Below are 24439 nucleotides of genomic sequence, written 5' to 3'. Positions count from 1 at the left end.
AGCACAGTGAGAGCCGTATCTGAAGTGGGGATTTTCTTTCCCATCCTGTGCTTGCCTAGTTGCAAAGCATCATGTACTGTTGCTGTTCCACCAGCTTGTGCAGAGTAAATTTGCTTAACAGCTCAGTATTGCAGGTACCAGTACAAGTCAGGCTACGGGCATAAACCTTACATGTTCCTATATAAGTAGGAAGATACTGAGCTGTAAGGTCAATACCACCATAAAGTAAAATAGACATCTTTTAAGTGAATGTGGTAGTTTCTTTGTGCAGTTACTGGCTCACACTGACTGGAGCGTGTTAGAAACTATGGAGCAAAATTTATATGCACTTGAGGAAAGAGCAGTAAGCAGAGCCTTATTGTGTCACACGGAAAGGTGTGAGCTAATGTCATATAAATTCATTGCATGCTAGAAATGAAAAGGGCTTGATTTAAAAATAACAGGGTTTCAGTGCTGCCATCAGCTGTCTCTGTGTGTTGAGGCCGCTCAGATGTTTTTAAGAATATCTGTGCTTTTTTCCTTTCCCTGTAATCTTTAGTATTTCTGTTATTTAAAAGACCCTTACTTGCTTATGTAATTGTTAAATGGATAATAAGCTCTTTGTTGTCTCAGGCTGTGATTTTAATATTGTAGAACTGGCCCCATATCAGCGGGTCAGATGTTTGCTTCTGACTTCTCTGGCTCCGCAATCCTTATCAATGTTTGGCGCACTTGGAGTCGCAGTAATCTAAGTAAAAATGATCAATAGAAATATCACTATCAGAGACCATTTTAGTACAAAAATTACTGCTGTAAAGTCGTTGTGCTAATTTTCATTGGGTTCTAAACTTAACAATTACTATGGCAGAAAGTGGCACTTCAAAATCTTTTTTAAGTAGTATACAGAGTATCAATTAATGATCACCTCTGCAATGTATTTGCCTTGCAGGTTTGATATTTGTTGCTTTGAACATGGAAAATTAGATGATATATAACCCCATACTAGGGAGCTTTGGTGGTCACTAAGACTATTCTTCAAAATTTGATTGAGACTCTCTCACGCAGCCTAGACTAATTGTCCTGACTGTCCAAACTAATTGGTTTGCACTTTCATGCAGAGCAAGTCGGCGTGCTGTCTAAGCAAGGGAAGAGCATGGCAACTGGCTCGTGGTCAAGCTCATACTGCAAGTTTGAGCTAAAGAGTTAAGTTGGCTTAAAATATTTGGCTCTGCAAATCTACACCTCAACAAAAGCAAAGCTACTGCAGATAGTGTGAACATAGTGCCTGTGACCTATGAAATATAAACACAGAATTCTGTTTCCCGGGAGCTACATCACCTTTTTCATAGACTTGCCAAGGCTGTCATGAAAGCTGCCAAGTTTCTAGTCTATGCTGCTTGTGTCTCTCATCTTTCATGCAGCAGGGTTAGAGATCACAGAATTTCTTTGAACTCTGCAGTTAAGCAGTTACGCTCCATGGAAAAGGCTGCTTGCTTTCCTGGTTTTGGTAGCTGTCTTGTCCTGACCCCTTTGCTTTATATAACTCTTCTGCTGAAATCTGGTTTAATTATGCTTATTGTTTTTGAGCTATACCTAGGTTATCTTCTGTTTTAATTCTATTCTTACAGCACACAGATCTGCTTCCACTTTTTGCTCTTTTTCTTTTTTCTGTATGGCCAGGAAACCTTTATGCTTTGTTTTCATTTCTATTTGTAAAATCTGTTTTATCTTGAACTTTTGACATTTTTCAGCCCTCTTCCTCTTTTTCAGTACAGTGAGGTTTCCTTGTTCATCAGCTAATTTTTTTTTTTGCATGGATTTTGCTCAGTGTTATCATCCACATGTTCAGTTTTATCAGCCTGAAGGCTGATACGCCCAGCATGCTTTCATAAATGGTAAAGACCATTGTTCCAGCATCAGGGAACAGATTTCTCCAACGTGGACAACCAAATAGGATCATTTTTTCAGTTTATTTATCTTATTTATTTTCAGCATCATTTTCAGATATTTGAAAGTCAAGGCACTTGACTTAGAGTGGTAGTTTTAAAAAATGAGTACATCCTTTCTCCTTGTTGTTTGCAATTAAGTGTCAGATTCCTATGGTGACTGCTGTGCTTCAGTGAAGTTGGAATAGCTGTAATAGTGCAGTGATCTCTAGTGGCCCATAATGCAATTATTGGATCTCCTAACTTTTTTTCTATCTCAGCATCTCTTACGTGTGTGTTCTCTAGCCTCAAGCAGTGGAAGGTGGTATGTTGCTACAAGTGATGCACTGAGAATCATTAGCATATGTTTCACTTCCAGCTCTTAAATTTCTATGTCCTTTGTCTTGTCTTGTGTTAATTAATTATCCCTCATTTAGCTAGGTATCTTTTCAGAACATCTGTCTTCTGAAAGCTGGGGTATTAAAACACAATACTTAGGTTCCAAATGGAGTATCTGTTCTGCAATAGCTGTATTTTTATTTTACAGATGGGTTGGTCGCTGCTTTGCAAATTGATAGAAATTTGTCCAAGTACTCTACAGAACATAGCTCTTAAGGATGTTGGGAAGGACTGGGAAGTACTGGGTGTTCACCAGTAAGTATGTCATATGCCAAGAGTCTTTCAGAGTGTTTCATATCATGGCAGCATAAATATGCTATAAAATGGATTTATGTAAAGTTATTACAACAGCTTCTACATAAAGATTTTCATGGATTTCTTCAGCTTTTACAATAAAAGACTCGCACAAGCAGGGGTCTTGTCTGTGTGTACAAATTACCTGGTGGGGAGAGTAAAGAAAACTGAGCCAGGCTCCTCTCTGGGGTGTGCCCAGTGATAGGACAAGAAGCATTGGGCACAAATTGAAATAGAGGAAATTCCACTTAAACATTAAAAAACCCAATCAATTGTTTTTTAACACTTTGAGATTGATCACACACTGGAACGGGTTGCCCAGAGAGGCTGTAAGGTCTTAAGCCTAGGAGATATTCAGAACCCGACTGTCCATGGCTCTGAACGATCAGCTGTAATTGACCCTGCCTTGGGGAGGGGAGCTGAATTAAGAGATCTTCTGAGGTCCTTGCCAATTTCAATGATTCTGGGATTCTGTGGCTGTGAAGATGTTTTATTTTAATAGACGCTATCACCTGGACAGATTTGTGTATGTGTTCTTCACAAATATGATGTGTTATATCCACAAGCCTTAAGTGGTATAAATCAAGACAGGGTGTTTCTCACACCTGATCATAGTTGTCTAAAAATGAAGTATTTAAAGTAGTCACCTCAACTACCTGCGAAGTCAGTGGACACAATTACCTTCAGAAGATGATTCTTTCCATCACTGCAGTAAGTAATGCTGAAGCAAGGCATGCTTGGATTTGAACATGCCCATATCTCTCCATTGACTGCTGAGGGAGCCTAACCAGGTGGCTTCTTTATGGCTGTGTTCAGATGGGATGAAGACTGGCAAAGGTTAACTGAAGTTGTTCCATAACACAAATGCCAGCTGCAGATGTAAGCATAATACAACAAATAGGAGAGAAGGGCTTGGTTTGGTGTTCTCTCACTTTGACAGATTGCCTCATTCAGGGCAGATAATGACAGCAAGGATCTACAGCCCTATAACTCCACTAGTAAATTTTTCTCTGCTTTTACAGTCTTCACCATGCCCTTCCTTAGAAAGGTTGCTGTCGTAATATCACTTGCATGAAGTTGTGGTATGTGTGTTGTGGTCTTTTTTAATGGTGTCCAGAGTACAGAGTCAGCAGGGGCATGAACTGCCTTGTTTTTGTTGGAAAGCACAAGTGATTTTTTTTGTTGCTTTCCACGAACAATAAATAACTGAGGTGAAGCTGTACCAGCTAGTTAAGATTTTTTTGCCAGGCTTGTTAATTAACTTATTCTGAGAGGTACAATAATGCTAAAGATACTGTTGTTTATCCTTTGGTCCCCAGAAAATTACTCCATTTTTGGGCTGGTATTTCGTACAGTCTCCTGTTGTGGGTTAGATACCCACACCTGTTGTTAGTTAAGCACCACACAGCCACCTGCTTGCTCCCCCCCAATGGTACTGGGGAGAGAAGCAGAGGGGCAAGAGTGAGAAAACTCATCATTTGAGAGAAAGACATTGCAATAAAAAGAAAAAAATCAATAAAACAAAGCAAATGGCATAAAAGCAATGATTTGCCACCAGTCCACCAATGCCCAGCCAGTCCCCAAGCAACAGCAACCCCCGGCACACTTCCCCCCGGTTTTATTGCTGAACATGACATTACATGGTGTGGAATATCTCTGTGGTCAGTTCAGGAGAGCTGTCCTGGTTGCATTCCCTCCCAGTGTATGGTCCACAGCTGATTATGGAGAGAGGAAGTGGAGAAATCTTCATGCTACAGTTTCTACATGGGTATGCATATATGCTCACGCCTGCAAATAGTAAAGTGCATTAGGGATGCCTGAAACTACAGTATTTGATCGGGATGTTAGAGAGCCACATTTATGGGTGTTCAGTTACTCTACCAGCTTGGTGAGGGTGACTCCTTGTTTTGGTTGATTCATCACCCAGATACTTAGTCCATCCACCTGGGCTGTATGCTTGGCCAAGAATTTGCCTCAGGGCTGAAATGCCAGTATCCGAAGTGTGCATACAGAAACTTCAGGGAGGTATCTATTCTGAGTTTGAAGTGGGGAAAAAAAAAAAGTATCAGTATTTGGTTGGATTTTATTTTCCATTCTTAAGATCAGTCCACACACAATATTTTTACTAACCCTCTTCTGTGTACCTTAATCATCACAGCTACAACAGTAGTGCTCCAAAAGAGGAGAGATTTATGCTAGCAACATCATAGTATGGCGAGAAAATAAATAAAACTTTTAATAAAAAATAAATTTTAAAAATTAAGAAATAAATACTAAGAGGAAATACAATCATCCTAGCTTATAAAGTTAGGCTTTAGCAAGGCACACAAGATTGCTACAAGCTGGGGAATGAAATTTGGATGAAGCTTTCAGTGCTGCTTTTTTGTTTTTCAAAACAAGTCAAGATGTTAACAGATTGCAAACAACTAGACAGTCCGTTTTGATTAGATGCTATCTATACAAAGACATCTTTGAAAATCATTATATTTGCAGAGTCAAGTGCTCCAAAGTCATGAATATTAAAAATGGAAGTTCCTTGATTTTTTTTTGTAAGGCCTGTCTGTTTTTATTTAGTTTTTAATTATACAGTCTTGGGATATGCTTCATTAATTGCAAAATGAACACTCATTTGTTTTCTGCCATCATCACTGCTCAGTGTGTGTCCCACTGCCTTATTTTTGATACCTTATCTGAAAACTGGCCTATTAATTTCTCCTTGGCTTTTCTTAGCATTCATCAGTGTTGCTGAGAGCTTTACAAATCTTGTTAAAAGAGGAGTTATTACAGATTTGAGGTCACCATCTTACCAAGTGATGTTAAAAGTATCAATTGATTTTTAGGTGCCCAATTTGATACATGCTCTGGATTTTGCAGAAGAACTACCATTGCTTGACTCTCCTAGTGTTTAAGAATTCAACTCTGTTTGACTCGACGGGCAACATTTCAGAGGTTAATATCCATGGGTTTCAATTTGGCCCACCCGGAAAGGAGAGAGTATACAATTGCTAGTCTATGAAACACTTCATAGTGATTTGTCCAGCATCACATAAGTGCTGTAGGACAGAACCTTACATAGGGTAGAATTCTCCACAATGCTGTTCAGGTTCTTTAGCTGAGAAGTTGCTTTTTTTCTCCCAGAAAGTCCTTCATCGTTCACTGTAACTTCACTCTTGCTACAAACAGAACACTGCCGAACCATCTACAGTCTGCTGCACTCCACAGCCCTGCTTTCTGTAGAATAATTCCATCCTGGATAAAACTTGCCTCCTGTAGAATTAACATATGTGTATACACTTAATTAAAAGTTCAGTTGATAAATTACACATCATTACTTCCATGAAATATAGCAAATGTTAAAGTACCGAAGTTATTTCATTGCTAACTTGAAAAAAAAAAAACCATAAAACTGAAAAACAATGAAAAAAAATGAAGAACAAAAATGACTTTAGGAACTGCTGCTAATTTCTCTAGCTGTTCTTGTTTGTTCTATTTTTAAGTAATTGTTTGGAAAAAAAATGTATGCTAGTGTTTCTTTATCTATAACTCTTCCTTTTTTTTTTTAATTTTTAGACAGATTCTTAAAATGCTCACAGTCCACAAAGGAAATGCAAATCTCTCAGTAATAGGACTAAAAACATTAAATCTACTCCTGATGTCAGGTATTGTCTGTTTATTTTCCTACTTGATCTGAGCCTTTAAAACACAGATCTGTGGTGTAAATCGTGTGACCGTACGCTTTGCCCTGCTTTATCTGTTTTATTCTCCAAAGTCAATTGTACTGGTACACAAAGTAATTACAGTATTGTTATACACCTTTTTTGAACTAGGTAGAAAAGAGTCTCCAAATTGCAAGGCTATGAAGAACATGGCTGATTAATTTTGCTAGCTTGTTATTAGCATGGACACACATACTTGCTGTATAATTAAGTTAAATAAGTAAGAGCTTATTCTTCCTTAGCAGAGTGTAAACTTGGTGACATTCTGACTTGATTCATTTAGTACTGGTTTGTAGATTTGAAAGGAGTAAATCATCCCTGCTGTATTTGTTACTCTGCTCTCCAGAGAGCTGATCTTACCAGGTACTGAGACCTTTTTTCACAATCCTAAACTGCTGAAATTAAAGAGAGACTGCAAGGGAGATATTCTGCTGTCTTTATTCATGGTAGTGTGTAATACTAAATAATTGTTCAAATAGGAATGCTTCCACTGATTTTAGAAAACATTAGAATCAGCCTTATTTACAAAATAAAGATTTGACTTTATTTTAGGTTGTTAAAGCTCATCTGGCATTTCTGCTACAAGCAGCAGAATGAGACAGGCACATTCAGAAGATGCTGCATGCTATTTATTTGTCTATTTTTTAAGATCATTACCTCCTGAACCTGATTTCCTCTTCCTTTTAATTATAGATGTAAAGTCTTATTCCAACTATCTTACTTCAGAAAAATATTTGAAATGGTACCTTGTCACCTTGCCGGAAAAATCTGCTAGTATTCTTTTTGTCTCTATGCCCAAAAACTTGAACTGCACTCTAGCTGGAAGTGATAAGCCACAATGGACAAGAGAGTGCAAATAGGATTTCATGATACAGATGGACAAATGTCATGGTTCACCTCATTTGCTTTCCTTTGGAAATGTATTCCAGCCCTCTTCATTGCAGAAATTTTGCTTGTCAGTGAAATTCTTCAGCTTGAAAGAAGTGTCTTTTTGGATTGGTTAATTTCCCACCAGTTTAGCAAGCTGGACTGGCTCATTGAGAGGTCTGACAAGTGCCAGTGCAAAGTGGGAGCAAGAGTGCTGAGAAACTATCTTTTCTGCCAGTAATGTTTTGGAACATACTAACTGTATTCTAAAATATGACCTTAAGAAATAACAGCCTCTTCTGTTATACAAAAACCTGGATTTGAGCCACCAGACTACATTTTAAAGACAGAATTATAGACTTTGGGATTTTAATAGTTAAGTACAGTGCTTCAATAAACATGTTGAGAACACATCAGCACAACATATCATCTTTTCTTCTGTTTAGATGTAATTGCTTTCCTGCTCCTGGAAGAAGAGGTGGATGTGTTTTCCTTGGTATTTAATGCCATGCACACCTTCCCTAAAAATGAAGAGATCCAGCAACATGGATGTAGAGCATTATACAAGCTTTTTGAAAAAGGTATTTATATCTTGTGGGTTATTAAATTAGAAAAATGTATAGGTTGGGAGGGGACTGCAAATATTTATTCAACTGCAAAAAATGAATTCTTGCATTTCAGGTTTTGTGTATTGAATTTGTTTTTTGAATGAGTTAGCACAAACCAGGTTTTCTAGGCAATATCGCAAAATTTCTGAATTAGATAAATGAGTATGAAAAATGTTGCTGTATTTCTAACTGATGGGATTCAAAGTTATGGACACTGGAACAAAGCGTAGTGATGTTGGATTTTAATTCTCAACAAGCAAGGTTGCTTATTTAAAGACTGATAAATGTTAGGTTGCCAGGAAGGTGTGAAGAAGTCTAAAAACAATCAAATCTTTTCACTCTTGAAAACATAGGTCCTTCTGCTTTTGATCCTAATAATACTAAACATTAAGAATGTATCTGTACATACTGTACTTAGATATCTGTACTGTGTTTCTTTGGAGGGATTAAGTCACTATGCATTGAATTTCTACAAAATTTTCAGGAACTACATATGTGTAATGGCCAAAAATCCCATTGTTGTAAGCAGTTTTTCTTTGCATTGAGTTTCTTGCTTAAAAATAAATATTGAGAAATACTACTAGTACTACTACAATTGCTGTACTCTTTTGCTTCAAAGACAGCCTTCAGTTCTTCAGATTTCTTCTTTCTGGCACCATTTTATGTTGCTTCTCTCCTAGGTCTTCCTCCCACATGTGTGCCTGGAACTATTTTTTGCTTTTCTTTCCCTCTTTCACTCTCCCTAAATACCTTTGTCCTGCCATATTTTTTTCTTCAGAATCCACAGATGCCTCAATTTCTTAGATTTTCTGTGTATGCTTTTTATAAGAAGTGCTTGATTTTTACACATCTACAAACTGTTCTGGTTATGGACCTACATACTTTCTTCCCAGTGGCAGTACTAATACAACAAGTTCCTAGGCTGCCTCTGGCCATTTTCACCTGCCTTTCAAACACCTTCTCAGTTACCATAATGTGAACGTTTGTACCTTTATCATGGACCTGATTCAGAAAATGATTCTGCTAAAAAAATTTAAAGTATGGGGTTTGTTCTCCGCCTGGATCACTGCACGAACTGGTTCACTGCACAGCTGCAGTTATGTCAGCACAAATGATAGGGGGCTCTGATGGAAAAATCTTAAGCTGTTATTACAATGAAGGTAAGATATTATTAAAACATGGTTGTAGTCTTTATGGAAAGAACTCCATTACGAAAAAAGCTGATAATTGAAATAAAATCATGGAGTATATGAAATGACATTCCATCACTGTTTTCGTTGTATTCCATCACTTGCATCCTGTCTTTTACGAGGAACACCTGAACTTTGGTCTGTGAAAAAGACTGAAAGGCATTTTTGCAAAATAATCACAGGAAAGCATTTAAAAGCCAGAACTCATTTACAGAAAATGCAGTCTAGAAAAAGCTCCTAGTAAAGTAGCTCAGTTTTTGTACAAGGAATCTTAATTGAGGAAAATGGAGAGTACAGGTATGGAGAGTACTTATGGAACACGTGTTCCATAGAAAATAAATATAAGGAAACTTTATAATATAAACAATTGTATTTTCTCATCTTGTATCAGAATATGAATTATTTCCTCAAAACATACTGTCTTTCTTTTAATTTAGTTCCAGAAGAGCAGCTGACTGAATTTGTTGAAAGCAAAGATCATATGATCATACTGGAAGTATTTAAAGAGTTTCCTGAGAAAGAAGAGGTGATTCTTCCTGCACTTTATTCATTACATTCCTTGGCTGGTCCATGTAAGTGCATTATTGAAAATCATTCTTCCCATAGCTTGCATCAGCTCACGTCAGTGCATGGTAATCTCTCAGTGACTGTGAAGAAAATAAACCTTCCATGCCTCTCTAGAGAAAAACGGATGTTAATACTGCAAAAATGGTGACACGTTTTGACAGAGGGTACAGCTTTGCAGTGAGAATTGTTTGGGAGCTGTCAGACAAATCACTTTTCTGTTTTCTTTGGAAAGTACCGACTTGTAATTTTTAATGAGACTTCTTCCTTTTCAGCCATTCTTATAACAATTAAATCTCCCATAAAGCGTCTTTCTTCTGCTCAGAATAAGACATTTATCTTGGTTGTAGGGGTTAAATTTCAAGTGCTCTGCCTTTTAAAAATGATTGAATAATAAGATCTATTTATTGACTAAATGTATATTCAGTGATTTTATGTAGCCTGTAAAGAACATTGCTGGCAGAGGCTGTTCCACAGGGGGAAGATTTCCCATGGACTCCAATGCAAGCTAGGGCTGAGAAAAGGTGCTTGGGCTCAGGCACCCCTCTCTGATCATTCAGTGATGTCTGCAATGAGGAGCACAGGTAGCCTTGCACACATTATGGAGTCTTGTGGTGCCTCATACATCCTGTCCATTTGTATAGGAAACATGCTGGCCCAGAGAATGCCATAAAACAGGAACTAGACTGTAGTTTCCCACATTTCATCAGACTCCAAGCTGTTTAGTTTCTCTTTCACAAGCTTTTTTTACTTTTCCAGTTTGTGTTTAAAAATTAAACATTCCTTGAGCCAGAAATAATTGTACCTTAACCCAGAAGTTATTTCCATTTTCTAAGGAAGAGGGTGCCAAAATGTAAGTACTTTTGAAAGAAATAATTACTTAGACAAAGTATGAGAATTCCAAGAGGAGGCCATGACAAAGATTTGCTTCAAGGTAGGTATTCTTTTTGGAGTTAGTGCTCTAATTTTTGATGTGAGGGACTAAAAATAGAGAAACAAAGATAGCTTGTGCATGAATGTGCAAAGCAAGACTACTTAGGCCAGCATTCATACTCCTGCTCTATTACATCCCACAATACATGCACCTTGGAGAAGCCACCTTTTAGAAGATCATTCAGTACATACATAGGCTTTGTTCCAGCTCATATGTCCTAAGAAATGGAAGGGTGGCAGTTTATCCCAATGCAGTACAAGAACTCAATGTAATCTCAGTCATCTTGACTGAGTGAGAAAATGCTTTGCTGCCAGCTGTCCACCAAAGTCTGTAGGGAAGTGATGTATCACATGAGTTTTGCCATTTAAATGTTAGTCATTGGCAGCTGTCCAGGCTTCTCCTATTTTTAATGGGGAGAAGCAGGCACATCCAGAGGAAATTTTACCTGAGGCTAGCAGAGGTACCTGTTATTCCCTGAATTATGGACTGCTCAGATCTGCTCATCAGTTTCTGTGAGATCCTAGATGTCCAAGTTTTGGTGGCTAAGATTAGATGAGACACATTCCATTACCTTTTCTCTAGCTGGTCCTGGGAAGTGGGGGCTCGCTGTGTATGTACCACTGCTTTGATGTTGCAGGATGTAAATATGCACTTAATTATGCTCTCTCTGTTGTCAACAATTTTAGAATCTTATGAATATTTTAATATATTGATTATCACCTGTGAATTGATGACTTCTTGAGAAGTGTGCAAAATTTTTAAAGGTATTTTCCTGTTAAGAGTGACATTAATAAACCACGGTTATCTTAAAGCATTGTGAAAAGTACCTTCCTTCATTAACAGTGATTCAGAAATACTTCTCACCAGAACTTCCTTTTTTGATTTGCAGAATATCACTGTACACAGGAAAGCCAAGCTTTTGAAAAGAATATTAAGAAAGTTTATAGATGTCTGTAGAGCAGTGCTGACTCTCTTGGAGTCAGTGACAGGATTCTCTTTTATTTGTTGAGGCCAGGATTTTGTCCAAGATTTCTGGGGGTTCTTTATCATACTCTGGATAGACATCTGCTGCAAGGATGCTATCATGCACTGTGTTTTCAAATACCGTGATGCTGTTTTGTTTTTAAATTACTAAATGTAAGATTGCTATCCTCTGTAGAAAAGGATGCATTCCATCATTTTAGTGGATAGTTTGACTGTCCCATTTGTTTCTCTATCTGACCTGCATAATAAACAGTAAATAGGATGAAGTGACTGAGCCTTGGCTCATGCTGCCCAGCAAGGCTGTGGAATCTCTGTCCTTGGAGATACTCAAAAGCCATTTCATTATAGAATCATAGAATCATAGAATGGCCTGGGTTGAAAAGGACCTCAAAGATCATCAAGTTTCAACCCCCCTGCTGAGTGCAGGGTTGCCAACCACTAGACCAGGCTGCCCAGAGCCACGTCCAGTCTGGCCTTGAATGCCTCCAGGGATGGGGCATCCACAACTTCCTTGGGCAACCTGTTCCAGTGCGTCACCACCCTCTGTGTGAATATTTGGCCATGGTTCTGGCTCAGGGTGATCCTCTCGATCAGAGGGGTTGTTCCATATGACCTCAGAAGTCCCTTTCAACCTCAACCATTATTTGATTCTCTGAAATACAGAATTTGAACCGACGTTCAGAATGTAGGAACATTGGATGAACATTTCTATGCCCTCAATACATAATAGTCATATGGTAGAACTGATTTGAACCGAATTTGAACTTGGTGACTTTCACTCTAAAAATGAAGGAAAATGAAAGAGGAACATGGTTAAAGCAAATAAATGACATTATTAGAAAAAAGAAATCTAAATTGTTTCCCAGCTGTATGCCCCTTGGAATATTTCTCAAAATACTGTAAAATATAATATTGAACTCATATTTTTAAATCTGTTCATCTTTAAGAAAAAATTTACATACAAATAGTTATTGAGGAGATTCCTGTTATGTAGCATGGTGTGGAATGGAACAAATCCATGAAAGTTAATGTGGACTCTGAACTAATGAATTATTTCCAAGCGTTGGTAGTCATTAATGCTTTCTACAGCAAGACTAAGAAAAAAAATGCCACCCTCTTCTCAAATTGCAAGCAAAAATTGAAACACAGAACCCGTTTTCTAAATCCATTTATTTGAAGTCTCTATTACAACCTAATTACTGTGGTTTTTTTTCTCTTAAGAAGTAGTTTTTATTTCTGTTTCTTCAGCCAACAATGTTGAAGTGCTCATGTCTGGAAATGTTCGCTGCTACAACGTTATAGTGGAAATGATGAAAAATTTCCCCAATAGTGAAACTGTTCAGGAAGTGTGTTGCTGTTTGTTGCATAAGCTTACATTGGGTAAGTTCACAAATTTTTTTTAGTCAGCCTATTCTAACTATGTAGGAATTTGAGTTAATGACATCAAGTGTTAAAGTCAACTAGAGCTACTGTTCCAGTTAATCCTCAGGGTATGTATAGCTCTGTATTTCTAACAATGTAAAGGTGTTGAGGTGACACAGTAACAGTCAGTAGGGAATCTTTTGGTGATAAATGTAACAATGACAGAAGCGGCCAGAAAAACATAAAGTGAAAAAAAGTGGTCGCAGATCAACAGATCTCCCATTCTTTATAACATTATTGTAGAATGGAAGAAAAATCCTTCTAAATGCGTTTTTTGAAGTGGTAGTGCTGGATGTGTGAGAACTTGCTGCTGCTATGGAACAATATGAGAAGCATTCCCCAAGGCTGTGTTTTTCCTCCTACGTTCAAAGGCCTGTGCTGCATTCATTCCTGCTCAGCTGTGGTGCCTGCCTCGGGGCTCCCTGCCTGCAGCCACGAGAGAAGGAGTTTGCTGGACTTTCCTTGACGTCAGTACTTTGTTCATCTCGGCTGACAAGATCACATTAAGCAAAATAATAGCAATGTCTAAAAGGGATTTGATGTACCTCTTATCAGCTCTGTCGCTGTAGTAAGCTGATCTGAGCAGTTGCTAAGGATTATGTAATAGGAAGTTCAAATGAAAATAAATATATTTTTCCTTCTACTGTGTTAAAAAAAACTGAGTAGCAGCTGGCGTGGCCCATGCTGCATGGCAGGTTCCTCATCACTCAGCCAAGGTCTTTCTCACGAGTTAGACTTCCCACTTCTTGCAGGTGGCGGCCTGAAGCTGCCGCAGATGCTGGTACCACTGCATGGCTCCCGTTAATCAAATCAATCTCATCCCATCACCATCTGTTTCCTCTCCTTCACGAAGATATTGTAGAGAATACAGATCAAACTTGAGTGCAACCCAGAGCAACTTCCACTTCCCCTCCAGACAGCCAAATTAACTTTTAAAGAAAATGTGGTGGTTTCTGAGGTGGTATTTGCAGCTCTTTGGCAAGAGGTGATGTTACCCTTGAGCAGCTTCCTGTGCAAGGCCAACTGAACGATAACAAAGCATTTGTGGGGACACAGCAACTCTGTTGACATGCTGTGATCCAGCCCTGTGTGCAACCAATCTGATTTCATGGCCTGGAACATGCATTTGTCACGAGTGTTTACTGACCAACAAGTAGTAGTGGCAGTTAAACAGCCACGAGATCTGTTACTTCTTCTTTCAGCTTAACAGATGCCTTTCCTCTTGATAAGCTGCCACTTTGAAAGGGATATGGGAAGAGGTGCCCACAGCACCAGGCAGTGAGGGAAACAGGTGTGAAGTTGCTAGGTTGTCCTTTCTGTCAATGAGACTGGTAAAGAAGTGAGGTTAGCTTCTCTTGTGGGTGTAATTCCATTTCTGAAGCTCAAATATCTGTATTTCTCGAGCACTTGCTGAACACTGATACAGATTTGAATTCCACCTTTCATGCTGCTAGTGTGATTCTCATTGTTACTAACTGAAAATTAAACTGAATTAAATATCAAAATAGAAACCATAGCTATTGAACTGTATTTTACCAAGTGAGTGTTGTTATACTAAGCATAATATTTGTTTTCACAGTAAATTGAGAAGTTATTTTCATTTTATTGCTTTCATTTGAGGAATTCCTTATATTCAACACACAATATGTACCATATAGATTATTATAAAAACTGTACTTTACATACATTTATCATTAAAAGCTAGTTCTTTCTACCATTCGAAAATGTACGTGTTCTGGATTTACAGGAGTAAATTTGATCTATTTAACAAGGTCAAAATCAGAAGGCAGAACAGGGTTAAAACACTCTCTTGGCAGGATAAATCAAATCATTGCAGGAATTCAAGACCAGGATTGCTTTTGCTTCCTGGCAGGAAGTCTGAAAATGACACACAGACTGTATCCTTCTTATTTTGCTGACAGCATCTATTTCATTTTGCATTAAACCTCAGTCTTTTTATAAAAAACAAAAACATCACAAAGAGCTTAATTCCTAGTTGTTTTTTTTTTCCTTTCCTATTCTTTCCTCAAATAAAATAATGTTATGTGGATACCTCTAAAAATACATCTAATATTTGCTACACACAGGTTTTGCGTTATGTATTGAGAAATTTATGCTGAATGTGTGTAAAACTAGGTATGTGCTTATGTTCATTTAATATCTTAATCTATTTTCAGGAAACTTTTTCAATATCCTTGTGTTACATAAGGTTCCAGAAGTCATCGTGAAGGCTGTGAAAAAGTATTCTGAAAATGCGAAGTTACAGGCTGCAGCTCTCAGTTGTTTATCTCTTCTCAGTGAGTAAATTCATTTCTAAATCCATAAATGCATTACTTAACTAGGAAATTGGCAGATCAGTGTTTTAATATTTAATATTTAATTTCCTGTAGTTCTTAATTCCATTTCTTTAATGTGAAAGCCTCAAATAAGGTAGCTTTGATCTTCTGCATGCTTAATTAAGGTTTGTTGTGTTAATATGATAGTGTAACATTCTTGTGTTCATGCCATATTGCTGAATGTTCAGAGCTGGGTGGTCATGCTGGCAGATCTTAACAGAGCAACCTACTGGTTCGTAGGCACATGTTGGATAATCCCTACTTCATAAAAAATTTCTAGAGGTAGCAACACTAATTTGATGCCATGTTTGTCATGTAGGGCAGTACTTATATTGTGCCTACTGTCTGCAACACCAAATCAGAGCTTGTGCTTGAGTTTTGAAATGAATTAAAATGTTTAACCTTTTCCTTACGTACACTCCAGTTGCTATTTTTAAACAGAAGTTAGTCAGCTAGTGGCAAAAAGCTGATCCTCTTAGTCTCCAAGAAATACAGAAGTCGCTAGAAATGCTGCGTAGCAATCCTCAATAAAGCAACTGTTAGAAATCATCACACACTCCAGTAAGCTTCAAATAATGTAGTCAGCACTGATACATTTTTTTCTTAAGTGCTTGTCAACGGTTTACGGGCATTCAGCCCGGTTCCGTGACGAAGGGGACGGGGGATTCACAGGTCCACGCCCCGGGAAAAGGGAAAAGGGGAAAAGGGTAAGGAGATGGCCCTGAGAGCAAAGAACAGCGGCAACAATCTGAGGAGAAACAAACTAATTTACTAAATAAGATATCGGAATGCAAAACAACACACTATAATACAATATAATTACAATTTAAGCTGATAAATCCAATACTTTGGATTTATCTCTCTCTCAGAGAGAGAGAATGTCCCAAAATCAAGGTAGGCCTTACTCTACTACCGACGATAAGACGGCTGGAGAGCGAGGTGCTGCCAAGACGAGAGACGGGCGGAAAAGGAATGAGGTCTCGTGATCTGCAAGTTTTTATACTGCGAGCTTTTATCTTTTCCCTCCGGCTGGAAATGGTAACAGAGGAGCAAAGTACCGTGGGGACTGTAGTAGTCCTTCTCTTCTGAGAACCAGGTACATTCACTACATGATGTTATGATGTGGAGTACCAATAACCGAAAATCACAAAACCATGACAGTGCTGAAAATCACAGGTATAAGATGATTTATTTTACATTTTATTGCACTTTCTGGGACCAAATATTTATCTCAGCAACTGCAATTTGCATTTTTAAATGGCTTCACTCTTCAGAGTGAAGATGGCTCTGTGATAAGTGGTTATGTGCAACTGAACCACAGTTGAATTTTATGTGTGTTGTTCTGTATGTAAACACATAACATAACATAACATATCATAACATAACATAACATAACATAACATAACATAACATAACATAACATAACATAACATAACATAACATGTATGTATGTGCAGGTCTTTTCAGAACCTCAGCCTTGACTGTTATGTAATTATCTAATTACAGGTACGCTAAAGTACTACCTAAGAAAATTTTTGATTCCCTTTATAGCCCTAAAGACATTTTTCAGTTGTCACAGTGCTTACGTCAAAAGACTTATCTTTCCCCAGAAAACACTAATCCTCCAACTGGCTTTCCCATATAGACAATGTGAGTAGCTCTATGACTACAGGAAGGTTAAGACGTGTTTTGTCTTTACATTAAGAATTGATTGCAAGTATTTTGTATTTCAAGCTGAAACAATATTCTTAAACCGAGACTTAGAGGAAAGAAAAGAAGAGGAGGAGGAAGAAAAATTATGCTGGTTGGAAGCATGTTACAGAGCATTAGAATTGCACCGGAAAAATACAGATGTACTGGTGAGAATTTCTGAATGATAAGGGTGTGGAAAGACTGCATTACTTATTAAATAAAATGTTTAGCAACAAAGTTATCTCCTGTATATCCTTAAACAAACAAGGCCACAGAGTCTGGATCAGCATGTAGGAAAAAATCTTTCTGTTTTTGCCATTCTTATCTTTGCTCACCTCAGCTAGTTTCAGTCACTGCTTTGGATCAAATGTAGTTAGATGGTTGAGAATTACTACCTGGAACTTTGGTCAGGGAAAAACTTGTTGCCTGCTTAGTTCCTCTCTGTATGGCAGCGAAACACAGACCCATCAACAGAAGACTTAATGCTGGTCTAAAATAGATATCAAAGTAAAAATCAGATAATGAGAGTGTGGCACATGCTTGTAACTGAGGCCTTTCCCAACTAAAGGAATGTGCCAGTCTGTACTTTGTTGTATTTCTACATAAAGCAACTTGTATCTTTTCATAGAATCATAGAATGGTTTGCATTGGAAGGGTCCTTTAAGATCATATAGTTCCAACTCCCCTACTAAAGTCATAGACTGAAAATCACTCCACCTACTTGGATTTTTTTATGTTTTTTTTGTTATTCTTAAAACTTGTTTCCTTAGTCCTTTTGTCTTCTCTTGTTTTATTTAGGAGGCTGCGTGCTGGGCTTTGAAAAATCTCTTTCTGTATCAGCGCAATCTTCATGAGAAGATTGGAGATGGAGATAAGCAGTCAGTGTTAATACCTTTAACTGTATATTTTTAATGAAAAAAAAGTGTCCTACTATTAGACCAGTTGGGGGGGTCTCATGTTTCAAATTATTTTTCTTTTTACAATACGTGATGATATGCACGGCAATCAACATGGAAAATCAATTTATTGTAAAGTATGCTAACCTCTACTCGGGCCAAATTGCTAGTGTTTTAATAAAGGATCAGAACACAGTCTAATAGAACCAATTTATACAGTTCATTGGAAACTTCTTCAGCTGCAACAAGAATAGGGAGTGTTAAAGAATGTGGGAGTGGAAAAAATAGAGAAGGTTAGGATATGAATATGGAAAAGCAGCGTGTGTTCTCCCATGAGTCAGATGAAAGGGCATGGTAGGGGGAGTGCAGCTCATCGGGGGAATCTAGGCATGCATAAGACAGACTTTCATTTCACTTAAACTTTTTCTCAGACTTTCTTTTAATATTAATCATTCCAAATTTGATAAACCTGTTTTTCACTCCTTTCTGCACCTAAAATCACTGGGAAGTCATGATGCCAAGTGGATTCAGTGAGATTCAGGGTAGGCTAATGCACACAGTTTGCAAAGCTGTTGCTGTGGAAAAGCTTTAGAAGACAATCTAAAAACTTGATTTTGTTGCTTAGTGCATTTTCAGGAAACTGATCTACAGTTGTGAAATAACTGCTGTAATATGGTCAATGTGTAGTGATTTTTTTTCTCTGTGAAAGGTTCCCCATAGATAGAGCAGTGATGCTGTCCATGCTGATGCACTCCTCTTCAAAAGAAGTGTTTCAGGCAGCAGCTAGTACCTTGGCAATTTTGTCACAACAGAATGGTAAGGGAATTTAACTATCTTTGCTTCCTAATTCCACTTAAAATTATTGCTATATTACTGAAGAATATTTAAAGCGTGCTATTGTTTGAATACAGTGTTCAAATTGATTAGAATATTATTTTGTGTTTTTGTGTAACTTTGTGTTGTGTTCAGTAGGAGGTTCATTTCTTTCTTTGAAAAAGTTGCTGTTAGCTGGTATTGAGGAGTCTATGTGGAACTAAAGAGATCTTTGTCAGCTAATGTGTTGCAATTGATATTTTTTGGAGCAGGAGATATGAAGTGAGTGACCTCTTTGTATGCTTAAGTTTCTATCATGTTTGAATTTCATCAAGAGCGGTGTTTGTTGAAACTCACACGAGTAACGATTACTGACAAATACTATTTTCTTGCTTAATACAAGGGATTTGAGCAGTCCTGTTGACTTCAGCGAATCAAGTCATGTGTAGAAAGCTAAGCATATGCATAACAATTTTCAAGATTGTTTCAGTCCTGATTATGTCCCCTAACTTGGTTTCCTAACTTTTTTCAATTTGCAGACCCCCTCGAAATATTTCAGTGGAAATGTGGACCTCTGGGTAGAGTATTTAAGCCTACTGACAGTTGGCCCTCTTTTGTTAGATACCTTTCCCAGAATCCATTGACATGGTTATGGATCTCAAGTGGTTTGTAGACTGAACATTGAAAACCACTGGCTAGATAGGAAGATAAAAACTAACAGTTAATTACCTTTCTCTAGGTGAGAAAGTTTGTTTTATCACTCGGTTTCTGAGCCATCTAATATAACAGTGTAACAATGAAGAGTTTTTGTTATTTATGAGAAAAATATGTATCTATAGGGAGAAATCTCATAAATGTATGCATACTGTTATATTATATAAGGTACTTTCATAATGGGTTACTTACAACTGGGCCTCTTGTTCCTATGTGATTCCAATTGGAAATCCAAAGACAATTTTCATGTTGTCTTTTTTTTTCTTCCTTTCCCGCTAACCCCAATTAAGATGTTTACACCAGCAATGACAGACATAAAGAAGCTTAGTAAAACCATACGATACAATGTAATATCGCATGAATAAGCCATTTGAAATGGATGTATGGAACTGGGAATGACAAGAATTGGTGGTAATTGCCATGATAATATAGAAAGTTTTTATAATATTCTGATCTGTACTGGCTACAGTTATAGCTACAGCATGTGCTTGGGTATTTGAATATGAAATGATGCATTAACAAAGGAATTAGAGTGGGTTAATATTTCACTTTTGAAGTCTTACCTTGAAAGTTAGAAGCTTTTTTGGAAGTTTTATTTCTAGCTTTCCCACTGGATCACAGAATACGCTTCAGAGGAAAAATTGTTTAAGAATAAACATCTTATAAATTAAAGTAAAAAGTAAATAAGAGTAAAGCAATATATTCTCTCCTTCCTTTAAGTTAACTTTGTGCAAGTAAAAATAGCAGATGTATTTAAACTTATTAGTCACTTCAGGGATTGTAATGCTTTTGATTAAGATAATTTGGCTTCAGCTTGAATCATTTCCCATTCTAAGCTACAGTTCTGTAGCACTTACTATTTTGAGGAAAAAAATCAAAATGAGAAAAAAGTTAGCAGTTCTGTTGTCTACAAAGGCAGGGAGAGTGAGAGACTTACTTATGTGAGGCTTACTATTTTGTATTGTAGTAAATATTAGGAAGACACTTCTGGCTAAAGGAATACACATGAATGTTTTGGATATAATGAGGAAACACCCACATTCTCCTGAAGTGGCTGAAAGTGCCTGCAGAATTCTGAATCATGTTTTTGAAGGAAGGTAACGTGCTTAGAAATAACACGACCGCTTCCAAAGTGAAGGTCTGTGAGATGCGCTGCTGTAATCGATTACATTTAAATTATTGACTCTTTCATGTATGTTAAAATTGACTACAGGCTGATGCTGAATCACATCTAGCCTCTCTTGTTAGCCACACTGAATTCCCTTAATAGCTAAGAAAATTCCCATAATGTTAGCTCCACTTAATAAAATTTTGGTGATAATATTTCTTTTGTATTGGCTTTTGCAAATGCTCTAGAACATGAGTGGAAAACAAATCTGTGACTCAGAAATATTAGCATAGGGTGGAAACGTGATTCCAAGTGTCTTGCCAAGTTTTTCCAGCCTTCTCCGAAACCTATATATATGCTAAGCTGTCAGTGAAAAAATGACAGACTCAAGATATACTCATAGAACTTTTTACAAATAATTTGATTTTATAAGGAAGAAAATCTCAAAACTTCCATAATCGTGCTTGTAGGAATAAAATGTATTATAAAGTAAAAGAAGAAAAATTACCTTAGAAGTGAATTAGTGGCCTTTGACCACAAAGGTTTTTCTTTTCTTCAAAATTAGAACCTAACATGTTAGATATTTTCCTGTTTATTCTGCATGTATCTGGGAAATCATCAATATTTTATGCAACTGGAGAGCAGTAAGTAATGGAAGATGTATCTTCTCACATAGAATCAAAGTGAAGTATATAAACCCACAATTCACCCTGAATGAAATACTATACTCTGTGTGTATCAGTGTTCTGGACTGAATTGAAAATTACCTCTCGGTTGTCTCAAATGGCTTGAAAATAACTTACTTGTTATGCAGCTAAAACATACCTACAGTGTTCAAAAGGAATGTCACGCAGTGCTAAACACCTAAAGAAAAGAAGCTAATGTATGTAAAACTTTGAAATGCAGTATTTTTATTCATTTTAAAAATAACATTTTCAGTTTCCCCCATTTGGATATAATGACAGTAGCTGCATCAGAAGTTGTAAAAGCCATGAAGAAACATGAAAAATCACTTTCTGTACAACTGGAAGCACTTCGAGTCCTTTTACACTTTATGATGCCTGGTAAGTCATCTAAAAACATAATCGGTGTGGCATCGTACACCACATTGAAGAATTTAAATAGATAAGCTGGGTTTTAGTCTTTCTCATCTAATGTGACAGCCTTTACCAAAAAATGTCCAAAGTCCCATGTTTAACAGAGCAGCTCTAAATCTTTAAGAATGTACAAGATAGAAGATAACTTTCAATTCATTGAAAGCAACGGGCCAAAATTATCACAGCTGATATCCCTTTGATTTCATCAGTGATGGTTTAGCTCTACTAATTCTTAATTAAGGGAATGACTGTGGAGCCATTGCTGTGGTTGTGTACTCTCAGCATAGATGATCTTTAAATGAGAGCAATCACTGATAATGATATCAACATAGTTTTATCACAAAATGCAATTATTTTGATAATATATCTTGGGAGGAACAGCAAAATTGGATCTCTGACATCAAGACCGTGATTCAGAGATATGAAATATATTACAATACACCATTTTCAACAGCGAAGGAGAAACCAAATTGATGAGAAACCAAATTGAATTCCTTTCCTCCAAATAAAAAAACCTCTTTAAGGGCAATCTACAAGTAGAAAAATGTGTTCTTATCTCCGTACCTTTAATAGAGTTTGGGGAAATTTTTAACTCATCCGTATCAGTTTACTACTGTGTATCCCCATTTTTCCCCTGATGTTATATGTGAGTGTACAGACCTGTGGTACTGATTTCTTTTTTCCAAACAGTGTTATGCAATTATCTTTCAGCAGTTTTAGTTGGTTATTTACAAAGCCAATAACTTTGAAGCTAGTAACTTCACTAACATGCAGATTGATTACAGGTTTTCAGTTTTTTTCTGTTCATTGGATTATAATCCTAGTACTGCCAAACTTTTTCAATAAGCAGGAGGATTAAGACCTTGTACATCTATTCTATCATGTAGGCCAGGGTATTTTTTTGTGAGAATCCTTCAAGTGAGGCCCTCCTAAAGTGTAATGAAACACAGCGAGCGCAAAGTGGACGTTGGAATTTGCACATTAATTAGAGTGTTAAAAGTCATTTGGGGGAAAATAGTAATTGGAATGAATATGAATGCTGAAGTGACTGTTAAGGGAATTCTCAGTACTTTCTGTGGTGCCATTTGCCTGCAAGTACTGATGGCTACAAGAGAAGTAAATCTGATAGACTATTCTGTGTTCTTCAATTCGCATTCATGTCCCACTGGTGTCATCTGTGGGTAAAAATTGCCCTCTGATGTGTTGCCAAGTGAATCATAGAATCACCAAGGTTGGAAAAGACCTACAAGATCATCCAGTCCAACCATCCACCTATCACCAATAGTTCTCACTAAACCATGTCTCACAACACAGCATCTAAACATTCCTTGAACACCTCCAGGGTCGGTGACTCCACCACCTCCCTGGGCAAAAAGAATGAATAGTCGGTGGCTTTTTTATCATGTCTCCTTCTAAGAAGGAAGAGGCATTCTGAAGTAATCAGGAACACCAAGAAACCATGTAGCTCAGGAAAGTAATAATGTATTGCAGTGCACTCTGGGCAAAATTATTTGGCATGATTTTACATTTTCACAGTAAGTGCTGAGCAGTCATATGGTGAAGCTGTCACTTCAAACACGGTGTACTCAATACTACAGTGTAAATCCAGAGAGGTTCCCATTTCTGTGAATACAGTGTTCTGAAAACATGATAAAAAATCAGAAATATGCCTGTTGAGTCATTTAGGCTGTTTGTTCAATTCAGTTGTAATATTGGGTTAGTAACATCGGGTTAATGTTGGAGAGAATATTAAATCCATTCTTCTGATGAAGGCTGCTTTCTGTTGTTTCAGATACGAAGAATGATCAGAACAATTCTTCCAGAAATATGGGAGATGCTGCTTTCACACTTACAGTAAAAGTCATTAAAAGCCAGTGTCTGCTGGAGGGAACTCATTCGTTGGTGCTTGGTGCTTTGAACAGGGTATAGTTAAAGCTTCATCCCAATGAATTTTGTCCCTATTTTGCATGTGCAGTGATGAATCATTTATAATTTTTAGTTCCACAGTCATTTTACAATTGATTTGATCAAATCAGTCCTAACCTTCAGTTTCATTTATCTTTGGAGGTTTCTTTTCTTACTTTTTGCTCTACAGTACATTAGATCATCTTCTTTTTACAGTAATTCTGACATATTTATAAAAACAATGCTGCTTTTGTTTTTTCAAGTGGGCAGTTTATTTGTGATTTTCTTAATGGACTACTTCATACACAAAAGGTGTTCTCGTATCTTTGCCTCAGCTACACATAGGAATGAGTGGCTCTTTCATATGGCTTCTGTTGATATGTACCCCTTTGCTTTCGTCAGAGCAGTGATTCTCAGTCATATCCATTCTTTGCACTGTTCAATTCCATAATTTTCTCCTGACATCTCTTGACCTGAAGATAATACAAAACAGGAGTTAACAGGAATTACATTTTTACTTCAGATTGTTTTAGTTTTCAGTGCTTTGTGACCGTCTAACATGCTTTTTTTATCTTGCTGATTTGTGGTTTTGGTTACCGCATCATCAAGCAGAAGGGCTAGAAGTTTTCATATTTTTATGAAATAGTAGAGAAGGAATAAGGAAGGAGATGGGCATGAGCTCACTGAAATAATTCTGCAATGTTGCAAATCACTATGACATCCACGCACACTGTCAGATCTAGGCCTTATCTAGGTTTCCTCCACCTAAGAGTGAGGAAAAATTGTGATAAATAATCACAAATAAACTACTGAATTGCTTGATAATGGAAAATAAAACTTAAAGTCTTGATACCTATATTGCAATACCTGTATTGCTTCCTAACTTCTTTTTTTTGTAACTTTATAAAATGTTTATATTTCTCACTTGTCATTGTTTTCACAGAACCTCATTTTTATTCCAGTTTAATTATAAACAAAGTACATTTTCTCACTCCT

The 24439-nt window shown here is 37.2% G+C and overlaps 1 protein-coding gene across 6 annotated transcripts in view; it reads left to right on the top strand.

Moving 5' to 3' along the window:
• Positions 1 to 24439, top strand: part of LRRK2 (leucine rich repeat kinase 2) — a 65205-nt gene that overhangs the window by 2236 nt on the left and 38530 nt on the right. For 3 of the 6 annotated variants that reach the window (XM_021384616.1, XM_021384615.1, XM_021384614.1), the window contains 12 exons: positions 2452 to 2558; positions 6168 to 6256; positions 7627 to 7761; positions 9416 to 9550; positions 12709 to 12840; positions 15060 to 15179; positions 16953 to 17077; positions 17709 to 17788; positions 18516 to 18622; positions 20301 to 20430; positions 21381 to 21505; positions 23331 to 23461. In XM_021384616.1, the coding sequence (XP_021240291.1) occupies positions 2452 to 2558; positions 6168 to 6256; positions 7627 to 7761; positions 9416 to 9550; positions 12709 to 12840; positions 15060 to 15179; positions 16953 to 17077; positions 17709 to 17788; positions 18516 to 18622; positions 20301 to 20430; positions 21381 to 21505; positions 23331 to 23461 (1416 nt within the window). The other 3 variants (XM_021384617.1, XM_021384618.1, XM_021384619.1) reach the window with 3 other exon arrangements.

Source organism: Numida meleagris, chromosome 1, assembly GCF_002078875.1.
Source record: "Numida meleagris isolate 19003 breed g44 Domestic line chromosome 1, NumMel1.0, whole genome shotgun sequence".
Classification (NCBI taxonomy): Eukaryota; Metazoa; Chordata; class Aves; order Galliformes; family Numididae; genus Numida; species Numida meleagris.
This window is presented reverse-complemented; position numbering and strand designations above follow the sequence as displayed.